The 18,712-nt window shown below is 47.4% G+C and overlaps 1 protein-coding gene across 1 annotated transcript in view; it reads left to right on the top strand.

The window, feature by feature from the left end:
* Positions 1 to 18,712, top strand: part of TRAP1 (TNF receptor associated protein 1) — a 49,191-nt gene that overhangs the window by 16,724 nt on the left and 13,755 nt on the right. The window contains exons 2-5 of the mRNA XM_027527818.1: positions 13,138 to 13,305; positions 14,071 to 14,153; positions 15,269 to 15,409; positions 18,440 to 18,511. Of these exons, the coding sequence (XP_027383619.1) occupies positions 13,138 to 13,305; positions 14,071 to 14,153; positions 15,269 to 15,409; positions 18,440 to 18,511 (464 nt within the window). The remainder of the gene's footprint in view (positions 1 to 13,137; positions 13,306 to 14,070; positions 14,154 to 15,268; positions 15,410 to 18,439; positions 18,512 to 18,712) is intronic.

Below are 18,712 nucleotides of genomic sequence, written 5' to 3' on the forward strand. Positions count from 1 at the left end.
GCTACATGCTTCTCTAGGTGTATCCCACAACTTTTAATATATTGTATTTTCATTATCATTAAGTATTAAATTTTACCTAATTTCCCTTGTAATTTCTTCTTTGACCCATGGATCATTTAGAATGTGTTAATTTCCAGATAATTGAGGTTTCCTAGGTATTTTATTTTATACATATATATGCTGCTGCTGCTGCTAAGTCACTTCAGTCATGTCCGACTCTATGCTACCCCATAGACAGCAGCCCACCAGGCTCCCCTGTCCCTGGGATTCTCCACGCAAGAACACTGGAGTGGGTTGCCATTTCTTTCTCCAATGCGTGAAGGTGAAAAGTGAAAGTGAAGTCGCTCAGTCGTATCTGACTCTTAGCGACCCCATGGACTGCAGCCCACCAGGCTCCTCCGTCCATGGGATTCTCCAGGCAAGAGTGCTGGAGTGGGGTTCCATCGCCTTCTCCGATATACACACACACACAGACTTTTATTTTTGGCCTTGCTGGGTCTGTGTTGCTGCTCAGGCTTTTCTCTGGTTACGGGGAGCAGGGGCTCTTCTAGTTGTGGTGGGTGGGCTTCTCTTGTTTTGGGCTCTCGAGTGCGCAGGCTTCGGTAGCTGCAGCACGTGGGCTCAGGCGTGGCTGTTCTCTGGCTCTGGAGCACAGGCTCAGCAGTTGTGGGGCACAGCCTTAATTGCTCCGTGGCATTGTGGGATCCTCCCAGATCAGGGATTGAACCCGTGTCTCCTGCATTGGCAGGTGGATTCTTTACCCCTGAGCCAGCAGGGAAGCCCGATATTTTATTATTATTGATTCTAAATTAATTCTGTTGTATTTAGAGAGCTTACTCTGTATGATTTCGTTCCTTCTAAAATTTATTGAGACTCTGGCCCACTTTATGGTCTTTCTCAGTGAATAGACCATGTGTGCAGGAAAAGAATGTTTTCAAGAACTGTATTTTGCACTTGCTACGTATACAGTACTGGATGAATATCCATCAAGCAAAGTGTTTCATGTTGTACCGCGGATGATCTGTGTCTTGATTGGTTTTTTCGCTCTAGTTCTGTCATTTATTGAGCCAGGTGTCAGAATCTCCAGCTATAATTGTGCATTTGTGTTTTTTCTTTTGATTCTTTTAGTTTTGATTTCATTTATTTGAAGGTGTTATTAGGCAAATATGTTCATGTTTAAGTTTTCCTGATGAACTACATCTCTTTAGAATTTATTTAATTGGAAGATAATTACTTTACAATATTGTGATGCTTTTTGCCATATATCAACAGGAATAAGCCACGGGTATACATGTGTCCCCCCTGTACACCCCCCTGAACACCCCTCCCGGCTCCCTCCCCATCCCATCCCACTGGGTTGTCCCAGAGCACCGGCTTTGGGTGCCCTGCTTCATGCATCGAGCTTGCGCTGGGCATCTATTTTACATGGTAACATACATGTTTCAGTGCTGTTCTTTCAAATCATCCCGTCCTCGCCTTCTCCCAGAGTCCAAAAGCCTGTTTTTTACATCTGTGTCTCTTTTGCTGCACTGCATGTAGGATCATCATTACCATCTTTCTAAATTCCATATATGTTTGTTAATATACAATATTTGTGTTTCTCTTTCTGACTTCACTCTGTATAATAGGCTCCAGTTTCATCCACCTCGTTTTTAGAGAAATATCTGTTCTTTTGCCCACTTTTTGATTGGGTTGTTTGTTTTTCTGGTATTGAGCTGCATGTATCAGTATCAGTTCAGTCGCTCAGTCGTGTCCGACTCTCATGCACCCCACTTTGCAGCACGCCAGACTTCCCTGTCCATCACCAACTCCCAGAGTTTACTCAAACTCATGTCCATCGAGTCGATGATGCCATCCCACCATCTCATCCTCTGTCGTCTCCTTCTTCTGCCTTCAGTCTTTCCCAGCATCAGGGTCTTTTCCAATGAGTCAGGTCTTCGCATCAGGTGGCCAAAGTATTGGAGTTTCAGCTTCAGCATCAGTCCTTCCAATGAATATTCAGGGTTGATTTCCTTTAGCATGGACTGGTTGGATCTCCTTGCAGTCCAGGGACTCTCAAGAGTCTTCTCCAACACCACAGCTCAGCTGCTTGTGTATTTTGAGGATTAATTCTTTGTCAGTTGTTTCGTTTGCTATTGTTTTCTCCCATTCTGAAGGCTGTCTTTTCACCTTGCTTATAGTTTTCTTCGTTGTGCAAAAGCTTGTAAGTTTAATTAGATCCCATTTGTTTATTTTTGTTTTTATTTCCATTACTGTGGGTGGGTCATAAAGGATCTTGCTGTGAACTGCAGCTTTTATCATTCTGATACAGTCTTTTTTTTCCCCTGGTAATACTTTCTATTTTGCAGTCTACTGTGTCTGATCTAACGTGGCCATGCCCACCTTTTTTATCCATATTTTTACCTAGCATTTCTTTTTTTTTTTTTCATTTATTTCCTTTCCAAAAGGAAAACGAATACACCGTACAGCATGTGGGATCCCACCCAAGGATGACCCCCGCACTCTCTGCAGTGGAAGCATGTAGTCTTGGACCACCATGGACCACCAGGGGAGTCCCTGTATTTTCTATTTTAAGTGATTGTTTTGTGGTGGTAGTTTAATCACTAAGTCTTACCCACCTCTGTGACCCAGTGGACTGTAGCCCGCCAGGCTTCTCTGTCCATGAGATTTCCCAGGCAAGAATACTGGAGTGGGTTGCCATTTCCTTCTCCAGGGCATCTTCCCAACCCAGGAATCGAACCTGCGTCTCCTGCATTGTAGCCAGTTATTTTGTGAACAGTGTATAATTAGGTCTTGCTCTATCAGTTCTGACAATCTTTGCCTTGTAATTGGAGTGTTTAGTCCATTGACTTAAAATGTATTTATTGCTAATAGTCAGGCTTATCTCTCTTGTTGTTATTTGTCCCTTCTCATTTACCCCTCTCTTCTACCTTTCCTGTAGTCTTTTGGATCAAGTAAATATTTTTTAGGATTCCATCTTGGTTTACTAATGCTTTTTTAGCTATACCTCTTTGTGTCATTTTTTGGGTCACTCTGGACAGTGTAATGTTTCTCCATAGCTTCTCGTAGTCTGTTTAGAATTAGTATTGTAATGCACTGTATAGACTGTGAAAACCCTGCAACAGTATAGGTGCATTTCTTCCTTCCACCCCATCCTTTATGTTACATTTGTTATATGCACTGCATGTACGTATGTTATAAACCCCACAAGACCGTGTTTTTAATTTTTGGTTTAAACTTTGGTAAAATAGTGTTTTAATTTTTGTATATATTATATGCTTTTAATTTATTTTCATTTTAGCTTTAAACATTGGTAAAACAATGTTTTAATTTTTGTATGTATTTTAAAGAAACTAGAGGAAAATTCTTTAGTGTTTACCTAGGTTACTATTTCTGACGTTCTGCATTCTTGTTTGAGGATCCAGGTTTCCGTCTCGTAGCATTTACATCCAGCCTGAAGGACTGTAGCACTGCTTTAGTTCAGGTCTGCTATTTATGACCAGATGCTGTACCATTGGCCTTCAGCCTCCATTATTTCTGTTGAAAAGTTAGCTGTCATTCAAATTATTGTTTCCCCAAATAATGTCTGGGTTTTTTCTAGTTGCTGCCAAGATTTTCTCTATTTATTTTGTTTTCAACAGTCTGATTACAATGTGCCCAGGTGTCTTTCTTTGATATTATCTTGCTAGTGGTTCATTGAATTTTTGATTCTGTAAATTTGTCTTTGACCAAGTTTGGAGAAATTTTCCAGTTATTATTTCATCAGATATTTTTTCCTGCTCTATTCTCTTTCTCCTCTCCTTCTGGGATTCCAAATGTTAAACTCCTTTCTGTTGTCCCACATATGTCTGAGACCCTGTTCATTTATTTGTAATCTATTTCACCTTGAATAATTTCTGTCAATTTATTTTCAAGTTCATAGACTTTCCTCTGTTGTTTCCATTTGGTTGTTAAACCTCCTAGTTAATTTTTAAGTTTCAGATATGATATTTTCTATATGTAGGATTTCTGCTTGGTTTTTCTTTTATAGTTTATGTCTCTGAAATTTCTCATCTTTTATTTTGAGCATAGTTTGCTTTATGACACATAGTATTATAATGGCTGTTTTTTTATATATATATGAAACTTTTAGTATTTTATTCATTTTCATAGTTTTACAGTATTAGTAAAAATAAAGGCCATTATAAATAAGTATAAAATGGAAGTTGATGAAAAAATAACCCCAAGTCTTCCTTGACTCCCACCCTCCCACCAAAAAACTAGTTAGTATATGGCAAATATCCTTTTCACACATTATCTTTAGGCATATATTCACTTTGTAGTGGTGGATGGTTTAGTCGCTAAATCGTGTCTGACTCTGGTGATCTCATGGACTGTAGCCTGCCAGGCTTCTCTGTCCATGGTGTTTTCCAGGCAAGATTACTGGAGTGGGTTTATTACGGCTGTTTTGAAACCCATGTCCAAAAAAATAAAAAATAAAAATTAAACCTGTGTCCACCAGTCTTCATTGACTGACACTTCTCTTGAACAGGGATTACATTTTTCTGTTTCTGTGTTTGCTGAGTAACTTTTTATTTATTGCATCCTGGACATTGTGGATGTTACCTTGTGGAATTTCTGGATTCTGTTATATTCCTCTGAAGGGTAGTTATTGTTTTAAAGGTGGATATTAACCTGGTTGGCCCCAGCTGCTAACATTTTCTCTTAGGCAGTGTTTGACTCGTTTTTCCTTAACTGGACTGCTTGCGGTTTGGACAGGAGATCAGCCAGAGACTTAGAATTATCATTCCCCAAATTGGAGGCTCCCTCTTTCTGGGATTTCCTCCCTTCACTTTCCATATTCTGTGGTTTTCCAAATCTCTCCTCTGGTTCTTTAGGCCAGAAAAGTACACGTCGTGTGTGTTTTCTCTTAGAGTTTTAGCCACCCTTTGTTGAACCTGTGCTTATTCTGTGCTCTTACCTTTGACTGTCCAGAATCCCCTGCTTTGTTGACTCTCCAGGGCCCTCTGTAGTCTTCTTGTTCCTAAGTTCGTGGTTGTTATCCACCGGTTTGGTTGATAGGATACACGTCAGCCATACAGGAAGTGGCACTCCATGTAGTAAAGACAAAAGTGAAATTGCTCTTATCCACATCACACTTGAGAAAGTGGGAGATTTGGGGAGATGTAATTCCAGAAAAACGATCAGTGCATTTCTCACAGCTTTAAATAGTGTGCGTGTATCTAAAGTATGTAACTTAGATGCCATTATGAAGCAAAACCATAGTGAGAACTATGGCTGACGTATAAGAAAGATGGGTTTTTTAAAACAAAGCCAAAGAACATACCTCACGTGCCTTCCTTCGTGAGCCCCTCCTGGCAGGCGCGTTTTCAGTTGCTGCTTACTAGTTGGAATGGCCTTGCAGGATCACTGCCGCCATCTGTTGGCTGATTGAATGTGCTTCTGCTTGACTGTAGTCATGTTTTTGTTGATAAAAAGTTTCAAGACTTAAAAAAAATTCTTCTGCATCTGATGCTTTGGCGTATAGAGGAATATGGATGTTCTTGCCTTCAGAGAGTTTGACACTAAGCAATATAAGCTTGTTCCTGCCCTAATTCGGTGAGATGTTATATATTAAGAAAAAGTTGATAGAAGAAATTACACAAACTGGCTTGTAACAAGTTTTAAATTAGTGGCATGGGAAATAAGTGCTCTGATTTATAGTAGGGAGAGATTATTGTGTACTGGGAGGGAGGCCTGATGAAAGAGAGGGCCTCACACTGGGTCCTGAAGCAGTTCAGGTGGAAAGAAATGGCAGGTAGAGGAAGCAGCGTGAGCACTGGCAGATGTGTGTGTCAGATTCAGACTGTCTGTGCTTCCCATCCCGTGATCCCAAACCACCAAACAGATGAATATGCTGTAGCCTGACACTGAGGTTTGTGCTTTTTCCCTTAGGGTGTAGGGGGAGCGTGAGGACAGAGAGAGTGTTTGTATCTGGTTTGGGCAGGCTCATTGCGCTGTTGGTTTGTTCTTAAAATCACTGTAGAAAGTTCAGTTCAGTTCAGTCGCTCAGTCATGTCTGACTCTTTGTGACCCCATGGACTGCAGCTCCCTGTCCATCTCCAGCTCCCGGAGTTTACTCAAACTAATGCCCATCAAGTCGGTGACGCCATCCAACCATCTCATCCTGTGTCGTCCCCTTCTCCTCCCACCTTCAATCTTTCCCAGCATCAGGGTCTTTTCAAATGAGTCAGCTCTTCGCATCAGCTGGCCAAAGTATTGGAGCTTCAGCATCCTTCCTTCCGATGAACACCCAGGACTGATCTCCTTTAAGATGGACTGGTTGGATCTCCTTGCAGTCCAAGGGACTCTCAAGAGTCTTCTCCAACACCACAGTTCAAAAGCATCAATTCTTCAGCACTCAGCTTTCTTTATAGTCCAACTCTCACATCCATACATGACCACTGGAAAAACCTGAAGAAAGTTCAGTTCACCTGAAATCAGACCTGCTCTTGATAGTACTATAATCTTGGAATATAACGGAAAGTCTTAAAATCCTGGTTGAAAATATGGGTTGCTTTTTTTCTTTTTTCCCTTTTCTCAACTCTGAGGATTTATATTATTCCAGTCATAAACAACATATTAAATACTCAAAAATATTCTGAATATTAAGTGGAAAACAAAAGGAATAGGAAAAATAAGACATGGGAAATGTAATCGTGGAACAAGGAAGTCCTTTTCAAACAAAAAGATTAATTCCCTTAATATATAAACAGTTCTTACAAATCAATAAGGAAAAATGTAGTAGAAAATGATCAGAGGGTATCAACAGTCCATTAATGAAAAAGGAAATAGAAAATATTTAAAATATGAATAGATGTTCAGTCTTACTCATAAGAGAAATGTAACAGGAGAGAAATAGAAAAACTACAGTAAAATTTTTACCTGACTAATAAGCAAAGATCCAAAAGTTTCATAACAACGTCATCTTGGCAGTAGCATTTTGAAATATTTTTTATTTTGAAATATTTTGTACTTTACAGAGATGATATAGAAATAGTACTCAGTCTTCCCCTCATTTCCCCTAATATTAGTGTCTTTGATGGCCGTGGTGTAAGTATTGGAAACTGAAATAACATGGATACGGAGCTACTCAGCCATGTGCCCGTCTCACTGGGCTTTTGCTGGTTTCCCATCCATGTCCTTTGCTGGCCCAGGACCCTCCATACTGTGTACTTGTGTCTCTTCAGCCTGTGTTGTTCCTTCAGGATCGTGGCACTTTTGAAGAGTACTGGCCCGTTACTTTAGAGGGTTTCCTTCTATTGGAGTTTGGTGTTTTCTTGATTAGCCTGAGGTGGGTTTTGGTGAGAACACGACAGAAGTCAGGCTGTGCCCTCTCGCGCCACCAGGAGTTGCCGTGTGTGGACACATCTCCTTCCTGATGCTAATGACGACTGTGGTCGCTCAGTTAAAGCCGATCTGCCACTTACTGCACCGTAAAGTACCATTTCTGTCTTCGAAGCCAGGGCGGGGCGGGAACTCTGAGATTCTGCAGATGTTCTGTTCGCAGTGACCGCCCCTCAGCCGTCTGCACCTGTCGCTCGCCTGGTGGCAGTCGTCTGCTTCCACGGCCCCTCTTACTGCTGTCAGGAAGAGGGCTTCTCCTCCGCTTACCGGCTGTTCCTGCCGGCGTGGACTTGCGTCTGCTTTGTTCGCCTGCTGACAGTCCACCCCTGTCACTGTTGTCTGCCCAGGTTGTCCTGGGTTTCAGCACCGGGAGCCTGTGCCCTCCTGGCGTGTCCCATCACCACCTCTGGCACCCCAGGCATTCCCGGCTCATCCAGCGTGTTCTCCAGGGGCCTCAGTTCCTTCTGTGGGCGAAAGGCATTTGCACACTAGAGGTCTAGTGCCGGGGAGGGCGGCCGCCCGCCTGTCTGCCCAGGCTGCAGCACCTCCTGGGAGCAGGTCCAGGCCGGCCGCTCCCCTCGGCGCGAGGCGCGCTCACTGCTGCGGGGCGCTGCTGCCTCTGGGCCTGTCCCTGGACAGACTCAGCAGGTGCACGTGTGTGTGTTGTCACACACTTGTATGCACCTTGACGTTTATGTCTACGCTACACTGGTGCCTCCGCCTGCAGCGTAACAGGTTCAGCCTGGCCTCCCTGCCCTTGACTTGTGCTCACGTGCTTGGTCTGCTGCTGCTGCTGCAGTGATCCACGCTGTCCTTTCTGAGCCCAGCTTTATAGTGTACGCTTAACCCTTGAAGAGCCCAGTTTGAACTGCGAGGTCCCCTTATTTGTGGTTTTTGCCCGCTAAGTAGGTACTGCAGTACTGCACAGTCTGCAGCTGGGTGGAACCCACGAGTGTGGATGTGGTTGTGTTGGAGGGCCAACTGGAGGGCCATACTTGGGTTTTCAGCTTCACGGGGTTGGGGGTTTCTGTGCCCTTAACCCCACCCCCACGTGACTTAGGTGGGTTCTCTCAGGGCAGCTGTGTTACTCATCTTACAGTTGTGCGTGCTTGTTACTGTTTGCATTTCATTTTATGTTCTCCACACACTCTGGCTGCTCTTCACTATTTACTCTTTGGGTTTGTGAAACATGACCATGGTTCTGAGTCAGGAGGGAAAAGGATGCTCAGAAATGTCATTTCCCCTCAGCTCTGCTCCCTCATCTCCACCCTTCCTTTCTCCATTCTGTTCCCACCCATCTGTTACGGGTCAAATTGCAACTCCCCCAAAGATGCTGAAATTCTAACCCCAGGACTTGTGAACATGATCCTATTTGAAAATGGGGTCTTTGCAGAAATCAGTTAAATATCATTAGGCTGGGCCCTGATCCAATATGAAGTGTCCTTATAAAAAGGGGAATTCCAACCCAGGGGCAGACACGAACAGAGGAAGACACCGCCGTCTTCAAGCTGAGGTGCCCTGAGGCCCCCGAGGCTGGGGAGGGGGTAGAGCAGGTATCCCCCTGCAGCCCCGCCAGCACTTGGGCTTTATTCCTCCAGCCTTCGGAGCTGGGAGGCGGTAGACTTCTTTTGTTTCCGTGGCCTCGTTGGGGTGCTCTGCCACAACAGCCCCAGGAAGCAAACACCCCGGGTACCCAGTTTCTTGTGGTATAAATCGTGTGCCCCCAGAGACGTGTGCACACCGTCATCTGTGAGTGTGACCTTATTTGGAAAGAGGATCTTTGTCGATTAATAAGATGATGAGGTCATACTGGGTTAGACTGAGCCCCAAACCCAGTATAACTGGTGACTCAGGAGAGAAATTTGGACACAGAGGAGACCCCCAGGGAAGAGAGGCTGTGTGAGGACAGAGGCAGAGATGGGGGTGAGGCAGCCACGAACCCGGGCGAGGTGTGCACAGACTGTCCCTTGGGGCCCGGAGGACTCGGCCCTGCCGGCACCTTGGTTTTGCACTTCTGGCCTCTGGAACCAGGAGAGATGAAGTTTCTGTGGTTGTAAGCCACCCTGTCCCTTGTTATGACAGCCTTAGGAATTGAATACACAATCTCATTAGTTTCTGGTTTATCCTTCCTGTTGCTTTTGCACAAACGAGTGGGAACATGGATATTTCCCTGTATCTCCTTTCTTCCACGAAGGGTAAATGTGCAATAGATAACTCTTGATCACCTGGAGCATTATTTTCAACAGCACAAGACAGGAAACAGTTTAAACATCCATCAGTTGAACACTAGTTAAATACTTACTCAGTACAGTGGATTATTATTTGTTCATTAAAAGAATAAGCAGCTTTATATGTACTAAAACAGAGCAGTCACTAAGATGTGTTCTTTTTTAAAATGTTATTTATTTTTGGCTGTGCTGGGTCTTTGTTGCTGCAGGGGCTTTTTCTCTAGTTGTGGAGCGCGGAGGCTACTCTAGTTGTGATGTGCGGGCTTCTCATTGCAGTGGCTTCTCATTTCAGAGCACGGGCTCTAGGCTGCGTGGACTTCAGTACTTGCGGCACGTGGCTCAGTAGTTACGACTCCTGGGCTCTGGAGCACAGGCTGAGTAGCTGTACACATGCTTAGTTGCCCCTCGGTATGTGGGATCTTCCTGGACGAGGGATCAAACCCATGTCTCCTGCATTAGCAGGTGGATTCTATACCACTGAGCCACCAGGGAAGCCCTAAGATGTGTTCTTGATAAAAATATTTATGCACAGAAGACTGGAAATAAAATGTGCCAGTCATAATCCAACAGCCCCTTCCCCAGTCTGGGAGCAGGTTTAAAACAGGTAGTTCCTGGGGGTCTGAAAAGGAGAGGCGCCGTTATCCGCTGAATTGTTCAGTTTCGTGTGATTTCTGTTTCTTTGGGGGTAAAGATGGCTTACAACTGGGTGTGAGGGAATGTGACCTGTTCTTTCCTGACAGGACCAAGAGGCAGATGATGAGAAAAGGACCGAGGGTCCTTTGAGCAGGTCCTTTGAGGACAGGAAGCGGGGCAGGGCTGCCGTCAGGGCTCCTTCCCCAAGGTGGGCGGCTGCAGGCCTGCGGGCCGGGAGGAAAGGGTGCGCCCTGGAGGTCTGGGCTGCTGCTTGGTGGAGGGCCTGGAAGGCCAGCCTGAGGCCCATGGAGTTGGTGGGGTTGTGTTCAGGAATGATTCCCCTGAAATTGGAAATATCGAGATGGAGTTGGTGTCAGATGAAGGTGTTGAGTTTAAGAGACGGGACGGGTTGCATGGAACAGTGTGCAGGCAGGGGACCACCAGGAAGGCCAAGGGCCCTGGGCGCCGGGGAGGGCGGCGGGGGCTGGGGAGGCCGGGCCAGGGCCAGCGCACCCGCAAGCCCCTGCTGGAAGAGGGTGCCCTGGGGCACGCGCGCACACACACACACACACACACACACAGTCATTTACACACACACAAACAGACACACACACACACTGTCCTTTTCACAGACACACACATACAGACACACAGACACAGCCGTTTACACACACACACACACACACACACTGTCCTTTACACAGACACACACAGACACAAGACACACACAGACACACACACACACTGTCCTTTTCACAGACACACACATACAGACACACACACAGCTGTTTACACACACACACACACACTGTCCTTTACACAGACACACACAGACACAAGACACACACAGACACACACACACTGTCCTTTTCACAGACACACACATACAGACACACACACAGCTGTTTACACACACACACACACACTGTCCTTTACACAGACACACACAGACACAAGACACACACAGACACACACACACTGTCCTTTTCACAGACACACACATACACACAGACACACAGCCGTTTACACACACACTGTCCTTTACACAGATACACACATACACACGCATACACACACAGACACACACTGTCCTTTATACACACACACACACACAGACCTTTACACAGACACACAGACACACACAGACACACACAGACACACAGACACACAGACACACACACACACACACACACACACACACTGTCCTTTACACTGTCTTCTCTCTCTCTCTCTCTCTCCCTCCCCCCTTTCCTGAGGCCCCCGAACAGGGAGCGGTTGTTCGATGTAAGAATCTCTAAAATACTTTCAGTGTCCTCGGACTTATGTGGAAGCGTCAGGAACACAACCAGTCTGTGCTTCCAGGGCTGCCTCCCGTCTTCCTCCGGGGGTCTCCCATCACTCCCAATTCCAGTGGTCCAAGCGCTTGTACGTGGAGGGCGATGCTCCACGGAGAACTGAGTCCAGACTGCATCCTGAGGCCCAGTCCGGTCTCGCATCCATCACTGATTTCAGCCTGAAGTCCTCTCACTTTAAAGCAGAGGGTCCCCAGCTTTTGTGGGGAGCCAGGAGCGCTGTCCCTGGGAGGGGAGGCAGTGTGGGGTCACACAGTCTGCTGGCGTCGTACGTCCTGCGTCAGCACCATCTGGAACCACAGGGACCCCAGCAACCCTGCCTGGGCTGGTGCAGACTTGAATGCTGTAACCAAATGCCACTTAATTCCAGAAGAAATACCCCAGTTTTTTAGGGGGAACAGGTATGGATGATGTGAACAATGCAGCTAGGCCAGAGAATGAAATATTCAGACTATCTGGAAACTATTTTCTAAGTTAGGGTGGTTTTAAAGATATTCCTCATAGAGGTAAAGGCTAAAGTGTGTTATCTGTAAATCCAAAAATAAGCTTAAAGAGAAGGCAGATATTTACACCTTGTAGGAATGTGGAAGCTGATAACGTTGATTTTGAAAGCCGAGTTACTTCTAAATCATTCCTTCCTGACTGCCACATGTGCGGAGTGTGTAACAGGCAGCTGCAGCTTGTCGTGGCCTAGACTTTGACACGGAGTGTCCTCTGTTCGGAGCCTTGAGAGTGCCGGGCAGCGAGCCCCTTCCTCACAGCGCCGGCCCCCGGCCAGTGTCTTCAGGGTGCTGGTGAGGACTGGCTGCATCCTGCCCATTGGGTGGAGGGGCTGTGTGTTTCTGTGGTGTCCGGCAGCCACGCCGGGCCGGGGCTGCAGTGTCATGTTGGCGGGTTTTCCTTCTCCCCGCGCAGTGGTTCCTTGGTCCACTGTGCTGAACAGGAAGTTACTGAAAAGTAACTGGAGAGACACTGAATCCCATTCCTAGTTATGAGGCAGAGGAGATCATGCCCTGGTTTGCAGACTGTAAATACACTAATTTAAAAGACTCTGGTGGACAGGAGAGGACTCAATGAAGATTCTTTGGAAGACGACAGGACAGTTTTGGAACATGCACATCTAAAAATCTGACTCCCTCTTAGGGAGTATTTTTTCTCCTTTTTCCATGTTAGTTACACAGTAAGGAAGGCTGGCCTGTCATTATTTCTGGCTCTGGGAGGGGATGTGAGCATGAAGACACATGTGAGTTTGGTGGGTTTATGCACCAAATCGGGGGCGCACGTGGGAAGTGGGGTCAGAAGGTACCTCCCCATTCCTGCTGTTCTGCCCCGAGTTTTCTGTGTTCTTGGTATTTGCCACGTGTGGGGCGGTGTTGGCAAAACTACCCACTGACTACTGGCTAGATGCGCAGTGCTTGTCACTTCGGATTTCTCCAGGGTGACACTGGTCTCTGGAGCCTGCTTTGGTGTGAACAAATCAGGGTATTCTGTCCTGATGTCCTGTTAACTCTCATTCTTCCTCATGTTTGTCTTTTCAGGGAAACCAGTTCTGTGTCCCTGGAGGCCCCCAGCTCAGTCCTGGGGTCCCCCGCGAAGCCTGGCCTCGAGCTTCCACGTGGGACGGCCGTTCAGCTCCCAGGCTGCTGAGGACCAGGCGGAGGCGGGGCCCCTGCACTCGGTCATCAGCAGCTTGGAGGCTGTGCAGGGTGAGGCGTGGCGCAGGGTGGGGCGTGCGGCCCGGGGCCCCGGAGTCTGCTGCCTCCCGAGGGGGTACTGAGGCAGAAGCAGTGCTTGAGGGAACCACGCACTCACTTCAGACGAAGGAAGGGCTTGGTTGGAGGGAGGGGTCCCCAAAACAATGCCTCCTGCGTTTCCGGCTTCCCTGGCGCTTCTGACTTCCATCCTGGCGCGTCTGGCGCCCTCTGGTGGTCACCGGGAGTTGGCGTAGGCGCCTGCACATCTGCTAATGATCACCAAGCTGACGGAAGCTCAGCACTCCTGGGACGTGTGGAGGGCAGGCTCCGGAGCCGGTCCTGCCGCGGGTCCGTTTCTGGCTTTCAGATGAGACAGCAACAGAGTACTTAGTGCTTGGGTTAAGAGGAGTGAGTTTTTCTCCTTTGCTTTCTAAATGATTAATCTGGAAACCACCGCATTCAAGAATCGAATCCGAGGTCTGGTTGTGGAGGCAGGTCGACAGGTTTTCCAAGCAGTGTGACCTGAGGACTGCAGGCTCCGGGGAGGAGGGTGGGTGTGGGCTTGTCCGCGCTTCTCGGGGAAAGGGAACCCTTGATCTGCTCTTTTGTCTGAGCCCAGATGCTTGGGTTTTTTGGTTTTTTTTTTCTTCTTTTGTTCACTGTTTTGAAAAATGTTTAAAACTCCTTATCTTAAAGATTTTTTTGAATGTCGCAAAGCATGTTCTCCTGTGAAAAAAGACGTTAACTTTCCTGGTTGTGTCTGTGGTTCGTTACTAGGTTCTGCTACCAAACACGAGTTCCAAGCTGAGACGAAGAAGCTCCTAGACATTGTTGCCCGTTCCCTATACTCAGAAAAAGAGGTGCGTGCCTGCTAATCACTCCCAGCGCTGGCTGGTTCTGTTCGCAAGACTGTTTCTGTGCTGTCCTGGGGAAATGCCAGCTAGTGGATTAGCAGTGAGAAGGCATTAAATTTGGACAGGTACTGATCTCGGCTACCAATGAGAGTATTCTTACTAAAATCCATTGGGGTTTATGGACAGATATATCCAGGTAATTCTTTGAGCCACAATGAACCTGGGAAGTAATGCATTTTGCTGTTAATTCAAAAGTCTCAGGTGTTGGTGTGGGGCCCTGCTGAGGTCCATTTCTGGGGTATTGCCCATGGGCTCTGGACCCCGGATTCACCTCCCTCGTCACCTGGCCTCACCAGCCACGGTCTGTGGGGCTGAAGGAAGAAGACCCCCCTGTGTGGAGCAGAGCAGCAAGGAGCGCCCGGGGCCTTTGTGAGGAGACAAAGCTGCTCCAGGCTGACAGGCCGTGGTGAACCATTGTTCCACGCTGGTTGTTGCTAAAATGCAGAGAATTTGAGAGGGGTAAAGCACAGCTTTCCAAAATGAAAGGACCTTCTAGGAAGTATGTCCAGGTCTTGTCCTGCTGAACTCCATCCCCAGGTGGCCCTGTGACATCCCGCTTCTTCTCTTGGGGCCAGGTCAGCCCTCCCATGTGCTGCGTCTGACTGTGAGTGGAGCTTTCTCAGAGGAGAAGAGCTGTGCACACCCGGGTCGGTCGTGGGGCCTCTGGCCCCCTTTTCTCCTGAACGTGGGAGGTCTGGTTTGTGGCAACCCACTAGATTAAGTGAAGCTGGTGAGCCCTTCCCGGAGAAGAGAAAATATGTTTTGAGGATATTTTGACATCCCTGGGCAAGAGTTGAGAAAGAAGTCATCTTACGGGCCCTTGAAGTTGGCAGTAACAGACTCCTAGCTCCAGGCTGATGCTGAGGAAGCAACAGTAGAGTCAGAGGTGACAGAAAGCTGGGCCAGGGGAACATGATCCACCTCCAGTCATCCTGCGGGGGGCTCTGGGGAAACTGGCTTTGAGGACGGTGGGAAGTCTTTATCTGGCTAAACGCTTCCCCCCAGCCGGTAACACTGCTGCAGAGGCTGCTAACAGACAGGTCTCATCTCCATTTACATAGGTGTTCATTCGTGAGCTCATCTCCAACGCGAGCGACGCCTTGGAAAAGCTGCGTCATAAGCTGGTGTCTGAAGGCCAAGCGCTGCCAGACATGGAGATTCACCTGCAGACCGACGCCGACAGAGGCACCATCACAATCCAGGTGCCTCCCCTGATGGGCCGGGAGACGGGCTGCCTGTCCGTCACGTCTCTAGGCTCCCAGCGGTCTGCTGACCACCTTGAACTGAATATAGTTCCCTGTGCTGTATACAGTAGGCCCTTGGTGTTTGCTCCTATATATTCCTGTTTGCATCTGCTCACCCCAAACGCCCAGTCCTTCCCTTCTCCACCTGCCCTGTCCTGTGGTAGCTGCAAGTCTGTTCCCTATGTCTGATTCTGTTACTGTTTCATAGATTTGTGTCTTGTCTTAGTCACATCTTGGTGATATTATAAGATAATCGTCCTTCTCTAATCTCTCAGTCCATCCGTGTTGCTACAGATGGCATTGTTTCATTCTTCTTTCTGGCTGAGTCACACTCCATCGTGTGTGTGACACACACGCCACATCTTTTCCATCCATCCATCGATGGACATTTAGCTTATTTCCAGGTCTTGACTATTGTGAACAGTGCTGCTGTAAGCATGGGGTGTGTGTATCTTCGTGAATTGGAGTTGTATCTGGATATATGCCCAGGAGTGGGATTGCTGGATCATGTGGGAACCCTGTTTTTAGTTTTGTGAGGAGCCTTCATACTGTTTTTCATAGTGGCTGCACCAATTTACATTCCCATCAACAGTGTAAGAGGGTTCCCTCTTTGAAGAGGAGCCCCATCATTCAAAGATAAGTACTGTTAACATTTCAGTATATGTCTAATAGGGTTTGTCTATATATCCAAACAGGTTAAAAAAGTTTTTTTGACCACTCTGCGTGGCTTGTGGGATCTTACTTCCCCTGGGATTGAACCCAGGCTCTCAGCATTGGGACCGTGGAGTCCTAACCACTGGACCACCAAGGAATTCCCTTAACAGATTTTTAAACCAAATAGTATTTTTTATGTAAGGTGACCCTTGAACAACACTTGGGTTGAGAGGGGAGGCCCTCCTCACAGTCTAAGATCCACACAGAACGTATAGTCTGTCCTCTGAATACCTGGTTCCTCCACGTTTGTGAGTCTTCCTCTGTGGTTCCTCTGTACCCACAGTTCTGCATCCAGCTGCTGCTGTTCAAGGGTCAGCTGTGCTCTTCACATTTTTGACCGTACTTTTATTGCATGTTCTTGTATGTTCTCTGGTACTGTATTTTAATCACAGCTGTTTGGATTAACAGTCTTACTGTAGACACAGCAATACTTTTGGTGCTATTACAGTTTAAGGTCATAAAGTTAGAAAGGCAGAAGTGGGGTTTATCAGGCGGTGGCCCTGAGGGCCATCACGTTCCCGAGGTAGCTGCTCTAGGCCCTGCTGCCCACGTCTCTGGGGGGCGTCCACCCCTGTGGGCCCCTTCCCAGCAGGCCTGGCTCCGCCGCTCAGAACAGCCGCTGGTTTGTGATCTTCTGTCTGCTCCTCTCTGCTCTGTGCGTGTGTGCCTTTCTTGCCGGCCGCTGCTGCTGTTTTAAGAAGCTTTATTGAAGTATGTTTATGTACGATCAGGTCCCCCAGGTTCACGTGTTCAGGGAGTTTAGGCTAACACAGTCGTGGGCCCACCATATCACTGGGGTCGTCACCCAGCATTCCCCAGCCTTCCTAGCCCTCATCAGCACTGGCCTGCTTTCTGCGGCTGTGGTTTTCTATTTTCTATGGTCTCACATAAACACAGTTACACAGGAGGTGGTCTCTTGAGTTTGACTTTTCACTTGTCACAGTGGTTTTGAGAGTTCTCCACGCGGTCAGACAGATCAGTAGTTTATTCCTTTCTGTTACTGAGAAGTGTTCTGCTGTATGAAGGCATCACAGCTTCACCAGTCTCTTCACCAGCTTCTCCAGTGAGCACTGGAGATGATAGGGATCGAGCTGCCATGAATATTTCAGTCTTTGTGTGGACACATGTTTTCATTTCTTTTGGGTAAATACCTTGGAATAGGACTGCTGGGTTGTAAGGAAAGTGTCTGTTTAACTTTAGAAGAAACTGCCAAGCGTTGCCAAAAGCAGGTGTCCCATTTGCGTTCCTCCTGGCAGCACGTCCTTGACATGCTCGTCATTGTTGGTCTTTAATTTCAGCCATTTTAGTGAGCGAGCATTTTAGTGAGCCATTCCCTAATGGTTGGGGACCCTGGTGGCTCAGAGGTTAAAGCGTCTGCCTGCAATGTGGGAGACCCTGATTCGATCCCTGGGTCAGGAAGATCCCCTGGAGAAGGAAATGGCAACCCCCTCCAGTGTTCTTGCCTGGAGAATCCCATGGATGAGGAGCCTGGCAGGTATAGTCCATGGAGTTGCACAGAGTCGGACACGACTGAGCTACTTCACTTAACTTCACTTCCCTAATGGTTAAAGGTGCTTGTCATTCACATGAATCTTCTTTGTGAAATGCCTTTCAGATTTTTGCTCATTTTTAATCAGGTTGTTTGTCATTTTATTGCATTGTAAGTTCTTTGTATATTCTAGATTCAAGTCCTATATCCGATACACTTTGCAAATATTTTTCCCTAGTCGGTGACTTGCCTTTTTATTTTCTTAGGTAATGGCTTTTGAAAAGCATAAGTTCTTAGTGAAATGCAGTTTATCACTTTTATGTTTCATGCTTTTGGTGACCTACTGAAGAAGTCTCTACCTGTTCCAGAGAGATAAACGATTTCCTCCTGTCTTTTCTTTTAGAAGTTTCGCAGCCTTGGCTCTTACACTCAGCCCTCTGATCACATGGTGTCTGCGTAAGGGAGATGGGCTGGGCGCTGCTCCGCCTGTGGCTGCTGCTTGTTTCGGCACCGTTTGTTCTTCCCGTCTGCAGTGATTTGTCTTGGAACCTTTGTCACAAATCGTGTGACGCTGTGAAGCTCTTCCTGGACTCGGTTTTGTCCCTGTATCTAAGTTAGTCTGTCCTCTGGTGAGGTTTCCCCAGTAAGGCCTGGCTGGTGTGACTGGAATCTGCCTTTCCTGACAACCCTGTTGTGATGTCACGGGCCATGAGCAGGTCCGTCTTGTGCGCTTGTGCCTGGCGCTCCGCACACACGCCCTGGTGTTCAGCCTGTCTGTCTCCTAGGACACCGGCGTCGGGATGAGCCGGGAGGAGCTGGTGTCCAACCTGGGAACCATCGCCAGGTCCGGGTCAAAGGTGAGGCCCCCACCTTCCCTAGGGTGCTACCACCGCTCCCCTCAGGTCAAGCATCCTAAGGGCAGCTCCGATCAGGGCTGGTCCCAGACGTGCTGGATGCCAGCTTCAGAGGACTGTCCTCCAGCGCGTTTGTGCCACTGGGGGCCCTCTGTCCAGGATTTCCCTGCGTCATCATGGGGCCCTCAGAGGTAGTTTGTTATT

Source organism: Bos indicus x Bos taurus, chromosome 25 (genome assembly GCF_003369695.1).
Source record: "Bos indicus x Bos taurus breed Angus x Brahman F1 hybrid chromosome 25, Bos_hybrid_MaternalHap_v2.0, whole genome shotgun sequence".
Lineage (NCBI taxonomy): Eukaryota > Metazoa > Chordata > Mammalia > Artiodactyla > Bovidae > Bos > Bos indicus x Bos taurus.